Here is a 16,087-nt window from a genome sequence, read left to right as displayed (position 1 = left end):
ACCAAAACAAAATCCCAACCCACTGCAGGGCACGACTCGTAGTCGTTCCGGCACTCCCACCCAGAGCAGTTCAAGTTCAGGAAAAGCAGCGAACGCAAACGAAACGAAGTAAAGTTTCGAAAATAACCGCGTTCTTTGGGTTCTCCTCGTGCAGCCAAGTGTGGCAAGTTTAAATACGATTCGGTCGTCAGCTGATTCGGAAGTGATTCTTGACTTGGTCAGAACTTTCAGTTTCATTCTCTTCGTGCCTTCCCTAGAGGTAAGAGTGAAAGTGATAAAAGTGCGCGAAAGTGACATTCGAGAGAAAAAAAAATTCGCTAATTTACGAAAATTTCCTATTTATTTCAATTGCGACGCAATTGAATGTTCTAGAATGGCTGTAGCCATCTTGTAGCATCTAGAGTATCAAGATTTGAATTTATATTTAGTGAAACCCTGTTAAATCGATAAAACACACTATCATTCTTTTGACCGAATAGTTTTCTAAGCGTCAGTCTCTTGCTCTCCTAATCTTCCGCCGCCGATACGATCCACATCTACCCTACCGATGGCCCCGTTAGTTCGTAGCACAAGTACGATGTCGCTCGTTCCGGTGCAGTACCGCAGCTGGTGGGACGACTGGGATTTGCCGCTCTACACCCGGGTTCTGGAGAAATCCATCACCCAGGAGGTGCTGGCCGATGATCCGTTCTACTGGCGTCATCCACCATTGCCACCGCTACGCTGGTCCAGCCTGTGGCGTCCGTGGAGATATTTCAGCCTTCGGGATGTCGGATCCCGGATCGATTCGGATCGGGACAAGTACACCATCGAGGTCGACGTGCATCAGTTCGCTCCGCATGAGGTCACCGTACGAAAAACGGACAAGTACGTGACCATCGAGGGCAAGCATGAGGAAAAACGGGACGAGTTGGGCTATGTTACGAGACAATTCTCCCGCCGATACTTGGTTCCGAGTAAGTATAACAAGTGATTTATTTGTTACTGCATGTAAAACATTTAAATTTGCGTTATCTGTGCCGTCAAAATTGGCTTAGTTTTGCGATTGATTTTTCTCATAGCTCATATATTCCGATATACCTTTAAATGTTGTCACATGTGAAATTACGTCATTGCATCAAATGCTCAATGAGGGGTCATTTATAACCTACGAATACTCGTTGAGGATAGGGAAGAGTTTAGCAAAAATCTACGTTTATCTATGAGCAGCGAGATTTCGTCTACACTCTGCGTGGACTTATATATTTTCCCTACATTTGAAATAACTATTAACTTCGAGTCCGAATCAATGCATCTTGAATAGTTTTGTAACTGGCATGTCGTTATGAAACTGGAACAGGTCAACAATTTATTATAACTATTATTATCGAAACCCTACGACAAAGTGATGAATAAAATTGCGAAAAAATAACTGTTTAAAGGGTGATTTTGTGCTGGCACCTTTTTGGTAACACTGTTTTTGACAGACTTGTTTAGTTTTGTCTATAACTTAATAATAAATGGACGATGGCAAAGCTGGAGGAAGACTTCTTCACTTTTCTATCGGAAAATTGTGTTCAGCGACGAAGCTCATTTCTAGTTAAATGAATACGTCAAAAAGCAAAATTGCCGCATCTAGAGTGAAGACTAGCCAGAAGCATTGCAAGAGCTACCAATGCATCTAAAAAAAAGTTCCTGTTTGGTGTGGATTTTTGGCCGGTGGCAGTGAAATACCGGCCGATATGTTAGAGAGAGTGTGCCAAAAGTTTACCGCGGCAAACATTTGCATGAAATCATCTTCAAACAATAAATTATAGTGATCCTTCTATCGATTCCAATAAAGAATTCATCAGTTTTCCTTTTTTTTAATCAAATAGTATACCTCTTGAAAAGATCATCCTTTATACTCCAGAAATAGAAGCAATTTATGGAAATGTTCTAACACATGAAGAAACTTAAAGTCTCTAAAGTCACATTTCTTAACAAAATTTTATTTAGCTTTTAGGAACCATATTTTTCAAATAAAATTATTTTGAACCTCATTATATATTACGTATCACCAAAGTGAATCTATTAATTCTAGTAAAATACGAGAAATATTCGTACAGTAAGGACCATTTTATCATAAAACAACTTTTAATCATTCATTTAGGTCATCTAGGTGTTAACCAATTTTTGTGCTTAGGGAACATAGCCATTTTTATTAGCTTTACGTGTTGTTTCCGACTACTCTGTGCATAACAGTTTATGTTACCATGTTATACCACGTAGCAGTTCAACATAAACCGCTATGCAGACTTAAAATTTCTGCTACTTGCAGAATACTTTTTGTTATTGTACTGACTGACGTCGAAGTAAACTAAATAAAATTGAATACGTTTTCGTTTTATTAGAACATTTTGATACGGTTTTAGTTTTAAGCTTTTCCAACGATCAGGTCAGGTTTTGGTGCGCTAAAGATAGGGAAGACCGGGGCTACTCCGGACACGAGGTTTAACCAGACAGCTTTAATATCTCTAAACAAGCAATTATTTCGATCCAAGAATTGACTTTGCAAATGTTTTCATGTGACAGACAGTTAGCTGGATCTTGTTTTTCACTGAATTTTTAAGATATTTTTGATATTCTTGATTTCTGTGCATTGTAATGGTGGTTTGGATAGTGCTTCAAAATGTTAATTTCGTGCTGAATCCAGTGATTATATGGAAAATAAAATTATTATTGCGTCTCGAAAATGAATTATCTTTGTGGGGCTCAACCGGACACATAATTTTCGACTTGAAATTCTTAACGGATTTTTAAAACTCTGAACTCTGAAGTCAGTTTAAACATCAATTATTTGGCACTGCAGGAGGTAAAGTTACCCCATAGAGCTAGTGGATTAGCCCCGCAGTTCCTAAGATTTTGGATTTTGGTTTTGTCACTTAATCTTGACTTTTCACGGAAACTAATGCATATTTTTCCAAACCAAAAACTGGGAAGTGTAGCTGAAGGCTTAAGCTACCCAAGGGTTTAGATAACTTGGGTAAAAAGTACGGGTGTGTAATGTCAGAGACATAACTGGATGTCGTGAATACGAATATGACACGCTTTATTTATGCTTCCGAATTCGAAATGGTAGTTGATCGATTGTTTGAATTGTGCAACTTTCCCCTCTTGCATTACTAGAAATTTAAACGATGCGCTTAGACTAAATTATGGATTAGTTACATTAAACATGCTGGAACGCAAATAAATATTATGAAATAAGTGTTAAAATATACAATGCGAAGCAATATAAATGATTGCACAGCATTCGATTGTAAAGATACAATTTGACATTCAATGAAAGCTCTATACAATTACCACCTGTGACGAAACTATGTTATGAAAGCTTTATAGTGAAAGCTTCAATGTGACATTCGCCTTTGGGTAGACTTACACGCTGCATGTAAACACATTAATATAGGGTATATATTAATGTCAAGTAGGACTGTGTACATTCCCAGTGAAATTTGTAGACCCGCATAAGTCCGATCATCGGTCCGATTATCGGACCGATTGAGCACGATATAGGGCCGATCGTAGCGCTTCGATCGGCCCGTCATCGGACAATTCTGCACCATTTGCATCAACCGCGCTGACCTAAAAAAGCTTTATGTTTACATTATGTATCGCTATAGGAACAGAGCGAAGGAACATCAAACAAGGCATTTTCGAGCCGACGTCTACCCGATAGGGTTTGAAATACAATATTTTGTTTTGATCATAGAGGCTTTAACCTTTAGGTCATTCGCCTCTTAGGGCCAGAAAAACTCTGGCCCTATGTTCGGAGTTGGAAATCCAACCCCGACATATCCCATCCCCTGAGTATCAGACATCCGCTCTCTGTTTTGGTATTTCTTCACTCTTTTGTTCTACCGATACACTATGTAAGCTCGAAAAGCAATCAAAAGCTTTCTTGCACGATGCGTCCGATGTTCGGATTTACTGGGTTGTATCATAAGTAGGGCAGTGTTAATATAATGCATGAAATGAATTATATATCGATAATGTACTTTGTTAGTATTTAGAGACTTGACGAATTGAATTTGAATAAAATTACCTTTTATCTTTCAACCTGTTACCAAAAGCGTTTTCGATATTCATTTGGTAATTTTCAACAGGTTATGGGCCCAGAGCTTAACTGGAGCAGCATAGTTTAGATTGTTGGATAAACAATTTTTTTGGATCAACGCTTCGGTTAGAAGTAGCGAGCAGCGACGTTTCGGGAAGTAACGAATAGTTGTAACATCCGGTTAGGATGAATCCAGTGCTTCACTGGAACAACTAAATCGAGATTGTTGGGTAAACAATTATTCTTGATTTAGTAGTGGCGCTTCGGTTAGAAGCAACGTTTCGGAAAGAAACGAATAGTTGTAACATCCGGTTAGGATGAACCCAGTGTTTTACTGGAGAAACTATATACAGATTGTTTTTAGAAATAATAGTTAGCAGCTGAACTTCAGTTAGAAGTAGGATATAGTAGTTTCGGACAGAAACTAAGATCGACGAACAAAGAAGTTTCGGACAGAAACTGGTAGTCGCAGTATCCGGTTAGGATAAATGTAGGTTTTTCCTGGTATTGACCATATTGATTGTTGGAAAAACAATCGGTCGTATTATTAACTTCGGTTAGAAGTGGAAGGAAGCACCAGTACTTCGGTTAGAAGGGGGATCCGGTAGTTTTGGATAGAAACAGAATCCAAGGAAAACCGTTTCGGACAGAAACGGGAATTGACCAGCAGTGACGTTTCGGACAGAAACGAGGTTCGTCAACAGTAACGTTTCGGACAGAAACGGGAATTGGCCAGCAGTGACGTTTCGGACAGAAACGGGGTTCGTCAACAGTAACGTTTCGGACAGAAACGGGAATTGGCCAGCAGTGACGTTTCGGACAGAAACGGGGTTCGTCAACAGTAACGTTTCGGAAAGAAACGGGAATTGGCCAGCAGTGACGTTTCGGACAGAAACGGGTACCGGCGAGAAGCAAAAGTTTCGGATAGAAACAGAATTTAAGATGCAAGTGGAAAATGAGCTCGACCGGTGTTGTCGCAACAAGTTTGGATTCCATTTAGGATAAGCCCAGAGTTTTACTGGCAATAAATAGATTGTTGGATAAGCAATCGGCGATAATAATATTTCTTCGGTTAGAAGTGGGATCCAGTAGGAAACAACAAAGCTTCGGTTAGAAGTGTGAACCGGCAGAAAGCAGCAGAAACGTTTCGGACAAGAAGCAGGTGCAATTAGCAATGACGAGCTGCGGGATTAACAAGTTTTGGACTGAAACAGATTAACAAGTTTTGGACTGAAACTTCGAGTGTTGGTGAGATGGCGAATCAACAGCAGGTCAGTGAATCTGACCCAGCGAAAAGCAGTGGTGGCTACGAGAGGGGAACTCTCGAGCGCACTGATCCGATAATAACGGTAGCTGCGAACGATTCTTCGATGTTTTGAAGAGTACACTTGCTGCATGGAAATGACGGAGGAGTACCGTTCGACAAAAATGCTCCTGATTCGCACACCAACAGAAGAGGACTTCTACGAACCAGTAGAAGGGGTCTCGAAACAACAAGAAAATGTTAGAAAGGTCATCTTGAAGAAAAGACTAGACGAGGATATCAAAGCCTTAGATGACATCATTATGCTTGTAAAGAACGATGTCCTAAACAAGTTGATTGGCTTAGAGTATGCTAAGCAACCCATGGATACTCTGTTAAAAGTAAACCAGTAGGTGGGAACTACAACAACAGCGACAATGAGAAAGCGGATCTTCACGATAAAACATGGGATTTCGAATCAGTTGAGATTTTCGATGAATATGATAAGATCATTCCAGATCTTGATTAGATGGGATACATAGTAGGTTATGCAGCGAGAACACACGCTCGAATCATCGCTATATCAGAAAGATACAATAACATTAAAGGAGCCTTTCTGGTACTTTCCAACGAAAAGTTGTATGTAAAATAAGAGATGTGAAATCAAAAGAATGTTCCTGAATGTAGAAACCGGGGAAGAGAAGCAGACTACGGCAACAAAACGGCGAGTTGCACGGTGCTTCGGTTGCAATAAGATCAGAGACTTCAAGAACAAATATTTTCTAATGGAAATGTTTCTGGCAAAGGAGAAGGAGGAATTCTTGAAGCGGAAGAATTATGCAATGACCACCAGCGTGAATCCCAACAAAAGGATTAAATTTGTTTTAGATTCAGAAGTAAGCAATGACGTCAACTATGAAGAATGCTGGATGACGTCTGATAAAAAAAAAGGGACAGATTGACATCTCTACTACATAATCGGCTGAGAATCTTCGGGTTACGAAGATTGGTAAAACAAAACTAAAGTGCTGTGGATAGCAGTACGATTAAAGTTTCGATTTTGTGCAACATTTTCTTTACTTTTGATGTTGTATTTACTTTCGGTTAGAAGGGTAGGAAAACACAAAAAAAAAAAAAATCTCATTTATCGATGAAAAGGTTACTTTCATGTACACAGGCGAAGTTATCGCTTCGAGAAGTCTCGTGGATGAGTTGTTCCACTTGGTTTATCTCGGGAAGAAAAGTCTAAGAAAAATGCTACAACTTCTGCATTTTTGGGAAACAAGTAAGTTTTGACACTTGGCATAGAAGGCTCGGGCATTTGAGCAAAGTTTAGAGAAACAAGAATGGTTGAGGGAATCAATCTAACTTCGAAAGATATACGTACGAAAAACAACCGAAACTGAATCATTAAAGAGTCTTTGGATGCCTACCAACAAATATTATACTTGTAGGTTATCCAATTAATAGTTTCGTGGAATGGAACCAGCATACACGTTTAATGAGAGAAAACTATCTGGTGAACATTTAACATTATTTAAGTAGTTATTGTAAAAAAAAAAAAAATACAAAAATCGCATAGTGAAGATATGAAGTTGTGTCACTAGGACTAATGATGAATATTTAGTCAGCGATGATTGAGAAGATGATGGAACACTCATCAAAGAAGATCAATGAGAAACACTTGGAAAAAGTGATTTTGAAAGCAGATGTAAAATTCAAACTGAAAGCCGAGATGACGAAAATGAAGGGAATTCATTACGTGGAATCAAGAGAAAGAAGAAGTTTCCTACTTAGTACTGGAATTACTCAGCAGAAGTAGCTATACTTTGTGAAGAAGAAATTCCTCGCAACATTTAAAGTTTAATGAAAACTGAAAATTTGAAGCATGCGATTCAAAATGAATTTGACGCATTGCAATAAAATATCTCTTGGACAGTGGTTAACTGTGTATTCGAGAGACTGAAAGCAATATATTAAAAATGGTTTTTCTTAAACAAGAATTCCAAATGAAAGATATGTTAGAAGGAAAACGTTTTCTAGAAATGGAAATAAATCGTGATTTTAGGAATTAGATGAATGAAATTTTTCTGAATCACATACATAGAAAACTATAAGCGGTTTGGAGTGAGTGATTGTAAACCAGTGGGGATACCATTGGTTAACGCTACTGAGTGGTCGAAATCTGAGGCAAAAATTACAGAAGAACCATTTAGGGAACTGCTAGGATGTCTACAATACCTTTCGTTGACATCCTGGCCAGATTGAATAAATATTCCAATAAAGTTATTGACTGGAATTGGTCAGGTTTAAAGCGAATATTGCGATATTCACGAGGAACGATTAATACAAAAATCATTTATTTAAATAAAAATGGTTATCATGACTTCATAGGATTTGTGAATGCAGACTATGAAATGATCCTAATGAGAGGAAATCTGTTTCAGGATACGTGTTTCGATTATACGGTAATTTAGTTTCGTGGTTAACGAAACGGCAACCAACAGTCAGCTTATCTACAACCCGAACTGATAGCGCTTTGTTCAGATACGAAAGAAGTTGCGTGGTTAACTCAACTTCTCTACGAATTGGATGTAGTCATAGAGCCATTCGTTATAATGGAGGACAGTATTCCATGTATAAACATCGGGCAGGAGTCAAGATCACATCAAAGGATAAAAGAACTTGGACATCAAATGCTTCTTCATTTGTGAACTCATCAAGAAAAGGAAACTGAAGTTCATCGCGAAAGTCGAGCAGCCATCAGGTGCTTTCATTTAGAGGTAACCTAAAACCATAGGAAGTTATTCAATGTATTGAATGTTCAAATTGCGGGGAAGTGTTAAAATATACAATGCGAAGCAATATAAATGATTGCACAGCATTCGATTGTAAACATACAATTTGACATTCAATGAAAGCTCTATACAATTACCACCTGTGACGAAACTATGTTATGAAAGCTTTATAGTGAAAGCTTCAATGTGACATTCGCCTTTGGGTAGACTTACACGCTGCATGTAAACACATTAATATAGGGTATATATTAATGTCAAGTAGGACTGTGTACATTCCCGGTGGATTTTGTCGACCCGCATCGGTCCGATCATCGGCCCGATTATCGGTCCGATTGAGCACGATATGGGGCCGATCGTAGCGCTTCGATCGGCCCGTCATCGGACAATTCTGCACCATTTGCATCAACCGCGTCGATCTAAAAAAGCTTTATGTTTACATTATGTATCGCTAGAGAAACAGAGCGAAGAAATATCAAACAAGATATTTTCGAGCCGACGTCTTCCCGATAGGGTGAGAAAGATTGTTAAACATTTGTATCGATCATAGAGGCTTTAACCTTAAGGTAATTCGCCTGTTCTGCCCAGAAAAACTCTGGCCCTAAATTCGGGGTTTGAAATCCAACCCCGATATATTCCATCCCCCGAGTATCAGACATCCGCTCTCTGCTTTGGTATATCTTCACTCTTTTGTTCTACCGATACACTATGTAAGCTCGAAACGCAATCAAAAGCTTTCGTGCACGATGCGTCCGATGTTCGGATTTACTGGGTTGTATCATAAGTAGGGCAGTGTTAATATAATGCATGAAATGAATTATATATCGATAATGTACTTTGTTAGTATTTAGAGACTTGACGAATTGAATTTGAATAAAATTACCTTTTATCTTTCAACCTGTTACCAAAAGCGTTTTCGATATTCATTTGGTAATTTTCAACAATAAGCAGTATAGTTCTTTATAATAAAATAATGGTGGCTCTGAAAAGAACTTTTTATAAAAGCGATCGTGATGGAGAGTGACGAGTTGAGTTAGTTCAGCACGCAGACTCTGAATTCTAAACCCATATTCCGGAACTAAGCCCTGAAACTTGAAGACGATTTTTCGCCATGACTACCAGAATGGGTTGTATAGAGTACAGTAAAGTAAATTTCCGCATAATTCTTTAGGAGTATTATTATGGTTCTAAACAGAACCGAATAGAAGAAGTCTGGAATGAAGAACTGGACCCTGAGTTCAAGAACTAAACTTAGAATCAATAACAGACTCAGAATCCAGTTTCAATTCTAGAACTGCAATTTCAGTTCCGAAATACAGTTCCAAAATCCAGTTTTAGCACGCAGACTCTGAATTCTAAACCTATATTGCGGAACCAGTTCGTGCTCGCATCTCACACGACGCAGTCGAAAATCATTTACGGTCGCAAATCATTTACGGTCGAAACAACAGAAACAAAGACAATACAGTACAGTGAACAATAGAGTGTACGGAATGGTCAAACACGATTTAACAAAGCCAGAATCTTGACCTACAAGACCAAATTCAATTTGTATTGATTTCAAGCGCTGCAAAGTTAGACCAGCAGCAAATGAAATTAAAATCTTACTTAAATAACGAATGCATCTAGACGCTGAGATTCAATTCAACAAGGCGTCTAACTGTGTGTACATTATGTTTAAACGTGAAAGCGATGCAATTCGCTTCGGTTAACAACGAGGTGCACAGTGTTGAGTGTGATAACATTGAATACAAAATCCCTGTGCACATGGTGGACAATGCCATAGAAGAACGCGTGCATAACTTCCCCCCGCAGGTCACCGATCAGTACGTTCGGGAGAATATGTCGCGGTACGGTGAAATCCTTTCCATCAAAAGGGAAGTATGGCGGAATTTTTTCCCCGGTATCCGGAATGGCGTGCGAGTGGTACGTATGCATCTACGTAAGGCAATTCCATCTTACATCATTTGTGGTCAAGGTGGGACACATCCGTGTAAAACGCTGATTACCTATGAAAATCAGCAGGTTACATGCCAGTTTTGTGAACAACTTGCACACTACGGTAAACCTTGCACCGAAACTGCGAAAAGGACATCTTCAACCAAAGACAAGGTCAACCGTTCAACAATGGAAACTAGTGAGCGCAGTACTCTTGTTTCACCATCAAACCAACCAGCAACTGCAACCAATGTACAACAAGGCGCATTTACAGCAACTAGCAACGAGCGCAAGACTGCGAACATCAAGGAAAACGAAAAGAAGACGGAAATCAACAACAAAACCACCGATGCGGCAATGGATGACGAGACGAGTCACGAACAAAGTGCCCCCCATAGTAAAGTAAGTCGTATTCACGACAAAAACTATCATTAATGAATGATTTTTTCAATTTCCTAAAAATGTCCTTTTGCATACTTCGTCTAACTTTTCGCTCTTCATCAGTAACATTGGGTTGTCCATTCGTTTATTGTCTAACCCTTGCTTCACTCATTACAGTAGGTTAATATACTTTTGCACACAAAACATTTGTTTCAGTTCGAACGAACAGTTGTTAGAAGAAACGATTATCCCAGACATTGTTTACTGTGCGCACAGATAGGTAAATGACTACCGAATCAAAGCAATATCTGAAATAGCTCTAGGAGTAGTGCACGTATGGATATGCATACGATTTAATATCCAAGTAATCACGCCGCATTTTAACCCAACCTTATTATAAATTATTGTTATTATAAAGCTAGAAAGGGCGATTATTAGACTTTTCTAGGACCTGACCGGTGAACCAGGAATTGCCCATTATTATTGCAGCTATAATGCAAATATCTACTTGTCTTTATGCAATAAGAGTACCTCAATATCATTTCAATGTTTTTCGCTCTCCCAATGTTTTTTTCAAGTAAAAAAGAAGTTTTCTACAGTTTACTATAAAACAGAAAAGACTACGTAAACATTGGTGGAGGGGAAGAGGATTTTTAAATAGTTTACAAGCGAGGACGGGGTTTGCGAATGTCAGTATACGTTGTTAATTGACGATTCTTAATTTTGCATTCTGCGGAATATTAACAACATACGCAGCAAAGGCTCTAGAGGTATAAACTTTATAATTCAACGACGCCTCTCGTTGAACGAATAAATTTAACCAGAATGTTTTAAAATATATGATATACCTTAGATTTTGAATATCGAATTGATGTACAAATAATGATGCCAGCTCTACTGGAATCTCCGTACCAAGTACGGATTAGTGCGGAAATCTACAGATCTACCCTAGTGAATGATTCTTAGTAATGAGCAGAGACTAGAAGTTTTAGTCTGCTTGAAATTCTACAATTACTGCCAGAGTATTATAACATTGCGGTTTTAATATTTTAGACGGCAAAAAGCGGATAAAAACATTGACGGCGAAAACTGGTCATGGATTTTGAAGTGAAAAAATGGCTTCACAAACTAACATTCATATGCTCATTTTACCCTAAGCTCCCTTTTTTATAATGGACTAGTGGATTCCAACACACTTCGTAGCGCGAAAAAAAAAACAAAACTACTTTCAATCAGTTTTAATGATAATTGAAAAAAAGTTATAATGCTTTATGAAAGTGATTCCCAACCTTCACTTTATTGCGGACAATAGGTTGTGAATAGTTGCCCTATGATCTATGGTTCTATGATCTATGATTCTTTGATCTATGATATACTTGAAACTCAGTCTAACTGAAAAAATGGGGTAAAACGGTATAACACGATTCGTGCGGTTTCTACGTAATATTGAGCAGCAATTTTCTTAAACCATAATTATCCCAAATTCCCATTAAAAGAACGAAATTTTTCGCATGTCAAGAATATATTTCGGTTAAACTTATTCAAGTTTTTGACTCAGCCTGAAGTCAGCAGAAGACAGAAATTAGTGCGGAACGGGCATAGTGGTGAATTTTCGTGTTTCTCTAAGTATCATCAATCGATTCTACGGACATTTTTGCATAGGAATTATCCACTATTATATTATAAGTTCTATTGAATTATTTAGATCAGTTGCGTTTCGTCCTCATGTGCACCTCTTGCACTGGACAATCGGTCGAATTGAAGGAATGAACTGGGTCCCCAAGCCCATCCAAATTCAATTATTTTTTGGAATTTTTTTATTCGATGAAGCATCGAATGAATGAAAGGATCGCGCCGAAATTGCGTGTTATATACATCAGACATAAAATTTCAAGTACCTGTTGTCGCTGTGTTAGTGTCTGTTCCACTGTACATGAGTTACTGCACAGATTCAAAAAAGAGAGAATTACTCAGTTCAGCTCTGAGATTTGTTTGTTTAATAAATAATCCCATCCGAAAATATATCGTTATCTCATTGTATTAAGAAACACAAGCGAATCTCCATTCCTCAATTTAGTTTTCACTTACCACAAACTGTTACATCTGCTATCATACCACATAAGCAGTGCATAACTAGTTTTAATATGTTCGATTTTTTTTACTGTTACATACAATTGTTTCTAAGTACCAAAGAGACTGTGTACAGCATCCGTTTTCATGACATTTTGCCTCGAACCGATTTTAGCACTGTTCATTTTTGCCAACATAATCGTTCGAATATGATATATGTAAATCAGATGATGGCAGCATATTCGAGTTGAAAGCAATTCAAGAATTATATTAATTCAACTACTTACAACAATAACACATGGATCAATAAGTCCCGAGACTAAAGCAGAGATCGAGGTTGGAGTAGAATCGTTTTGTAGTTTGCAACGATTTGTCGGTGGTTCACCGAGTTTAAACGTGGTCGTTCCGACACAAATGACGCGAAATGCTCGGGTAGACCTGTGGAAGCCGTTACACCGGAAAATGTGAGTGAAGTGACAAAAATTATAATGAAAGATCGTAAAGTGAAGCTCCGTGAGATTGCTGAGATGACACAGATATCATATGGAAGTGTATTTACTATCCTTCATGAAAAATTGAGCAAGAAAAAGATTTTTTCCAAGTGGGTGCCGCGATTGCCTTCGATGGAACAAAAATCGCAACGAGTCACCCTGCCACAAGCCTATGAAAACAATGGCGAAATTGAACGAATTGGGCTTTAATCTGCTTCCCCACCCCATATACTCGCCAGATTTAGCCCCCAGTGACAACTGGCTCTTTGCTGATCTTAAAAAAATGCTCCAGGGAAAAAGATTTGGCTCAAATGAGGAGGTCATCGCTAAACCGAAGCTTATTTTGAAACGAAAGATAAATTTTTTTATAAACATGGTATTGGAAAATTGGAAAAACGTTGGAACCATTGTATCACCCTAAAAGGTGATTATGTTGATGAATAAAAAAAATTTTGCAAAAAAATGTTGTTTCCATTGTTAGTCTCGGGACTTATTGATCCATGTGTTAAGTGCTGGGAGAACAGAACACCCATATACCATTCGAATCAGTTTGTCGCGATCAGCAAATGCGTGTGTGACAAATAATTTCACTCAATTTTCTCGAAGATTGGGAGGCTCAACCGTTTTCTCCAAACTCATTTATATGAAAAGTCTTATGCTCCCAAACAAGGTTCCTGAATTATGTTTGGTTTCGACCTCTGGTTCCGGAACTACAGGATATGTGAAACGAAATTGAAATTGTGTAACTCATTTTTCTCGTAGATGGCTAAACCGAACCGATTCAAATTAAATCAGAATCATCTGAGATAATTTTTTTAATATTACCATTTAATTCTGTTATAAGTATCACTATACAAATTCACTGTGTATCTCACAACACTATAAATCATTGTGATGTGACGTTTATTATACATGATTTATAGTGTTGTGAGATACATAGTGAATTTGTATAGTGACGTGATATACTTATAACAGAATTAAATGGTAATATTAAAAAATTTATCCTTGTAAAATCATTCTGTTCAAACACTCAAACGAAATGTTAATGATCATCTGAGAGTCAAATGAAAGGTCTTAAGATCCTATAAAACATCTTACTTTTCAGTCACATCCAACTTCCGGTTTACGAGATACAGGGTGATTAGCATAAAAACGTTCATTTCACATAAATTAATCAGGTTTATCGATAGATTTTCAATCATTTTGAAATAACTGTAAACTATACAACTCCTCAGGTGAATTTAACTGACTTCGGCTACACCGATTTTCGAATTCCGGTTCCAGTATCGAACCGTTTCACAAAGCTCAATCGTTTTCTTAAAAAAGGCCAAATCGAATTTCAAAAACAAAAATTCAAATTAAAGGACTTATGGTCCCATACCAAATAAATGAATTTTATCCGATTCTGGAACAACAGTTTTCAAAATTCAAACCGATACAGAAGATGACAATTCCAAAAAGCTTCAAAGTTGGACTCAAAACTATTGCAACTTATTCGTCATATTAATTTATTAGTTATGCTGGCCGAAGAATATTCATGCAAAAAACACATGCGCATTGATCAAAAAAAAGTATCATCTCACTGCAAGGTGGATTAAGAACGTTTTAGTGTATAAAATCGAAGGAAAGAATTTATTACTACAGAGAGCCCGTTAACATTTTCAAAAAGTCATATTATTTCTTTTGTACTTGTGTTTTGTATAATAAATGATTTTCAAACCCCCTCCCCCCTTAAGATGGCGACCTCGGTAACGATAGCCGCCCCCGTAGATTTCATTTGTCTAGGTTTATTTGTACATTCCGGGATACCCAAAGCTAGTTTCTATGGCGTAGTTAAATCAGAAAGAGCGGTAGCGAGGTAGGATAGCCAAAATTCACCCGGACGAGTCACCAAAACTAAATTTAAGAACAACTTTCCGTGAAATGACTTCAAACCATTCTCTGATTGTGGGTTCTTCTTGGGCTAGGTCGTCAACGCATAAGTAAAATTTCACAATAAACTTGCGCTTGTCTAATATTTGATCTACTAATACGGCTGTGTCCTAGTGATCAACTATTTCAAAGAGAATTCAGACTCTATCATCCGAAAAAACGAAAACCAACGCATGCTACCCGGATTTCCCGCGCATAATATGCTCATATTCTTTTTCCCAATCACCTTTAAACTATCTGATTTTGGCACAATTCTTTTCCATTCCCATTCCAGTTGGTTACGACGCAAGCCTGATCGTCTCTTCACTCTCCTCGGACGGAGTGTTAACCGTTACTGCCCCCCGGATTGGCATGCCAGCGCCAAAGGTCGAGAAATACGTTCCCATCTGGCACACCGGAAAACCTGCCATCGAGGATAAGAAGTAATCCCGAACACAGGGGAACCAGAGTCGTCGAAATTATCGAAAACCCGAATCCTTGAAAATCTATATGCCATGACCGATCGATTAAGCCAAGTACACCACAAGCACCGGAAGCGAAATTTGGCACCTGCAAAGGTGCAAGGATAGTTTAGATTTTCGAACTCTCTGTCCTTGATGTTGATTCCAATTGAAGTGTAACGGACTTTGTCTGATCGTTTATTTTCTGTTTATTTTATTTTAGTTTTGTGATTGGATTCTACTACCCGTAAAACTTTTCGACACCCGCTCGACACTCACCTTCAAACGCGACAAGCACAAGTTCAACGTGGTAGCAGCACGATAAAATGTTTTAGTTTCGAGGTAGGATTGGTGTTATCATTTTGAATACGATACGAATACACTTGGCGATACACAATTAGATACACTAACGGTGCACATACACACACACACACACACATACTCCAAAGATCTGTGGTGAGACGAAAATATGAAATTAAATTATTACGTAATAAGCGAACTAAGAACCAAATCGGCAAAACCAATGTGATTCAATATTCGTTGCTTAGTAATATTCTGTTGATAGCTTGTTTTGAAAATTAGATGAAATATACGACACGTTTTCCGAAAAATACCATTGAATTGTAGTTTGGAAAATACTTGTTTTCTAAAGCTCATTCATCATTTTCAATCATAATTAATTCTCTTTTTCATATTCAGACCTGATTGTATCTGCCTTGATA

The 16,087-nt window shown here is 38.1% G+C and overlaps 1 protein-coding gene across 3 annotated transcripts; it reads left to right on the top strand.

Annotated features, from left to right (window-relative positions):
• The first annotated feature begins 76 nt into the window (after nt 1-76).
• On the top strand, nt 77-15,978 carry LOC131434445 (protein lethal(2)essential for life-like). Of its 3 annotated transcripts, none has more exons than XM_058601164.1 (4): nt 77-259; nt 561-956; nt 15,200-15,347; nt 15,589-15,978. In XM_058601164.1, the coding sequence occupies exons 2-4, from the start codon at nt 578-580 to the stop codon at nt 15,614-15,616; spliced, it is 555 nt and encodes a 184-aa protein (XP_058457147.1). In that variant the 5' UTR covers nt 77-259; nt 561-577; the 3' UTR covers nt 15,617-15,978. The 3 variants fall into 3 exon arrangements, 2 of the variants coding, with proteins under 2 accessions (XP_058457147.1, XP_058457146.1); XM_058601163.1 differs by having other exon boundaries at nt 480-956; XR_009230333.1 differs by having other exon boundaries at nt 84-259; nt 480-956; nt 15,200-15,482.
• The last annotated feature ends 109 nt before the right edge of the window (nt 15,979-16,087 follow it).

This window comes from Malaya genurostris, chromosome 3 (genome assembly GCF_030247185.1).
Source record: "Malaya genurostris strain Urasoe2022 chromosome 3, Malgen_1.1, whole genome shotgun sequence".
NCBI classification, from domain to species: Eukaryota; Metazoa; Arthropoda; class Insecta; order Diptera; family Culicidae; genus Malaya; species Malaya genurostris.
This window is presented reverse-complemented; position numbering and strand designations above follow the sequence as displayed.

What these genes read in the sequence shown, in the direction of transcription:
- LOC131434445 (XM_058601163.1), top strand. Translation starts at nt 548, where the DNA reads ATGGCCCCGTTAGTTCGTAGCACAAGTACGATGTCGCTCGTTCCGGTG. An exon ending in CCGCCGATACTTGGTTCCGA is followed by an intron (nt 957 to 15,199) that starts GTAAGTATAACA and finishes TTCCCATTCCAG; the next exon opens with TTGGTTACGACGCAAGCCTG. An exon ending in CCTGCCATCGAGGATAAGAA is followed by an intron (nt 15,348 to 15,588) that starts GTAATCCCGAAC and finishes ATTTTATTTTAG; the next exon opens with TTTTGTGATTGGATTCTACT.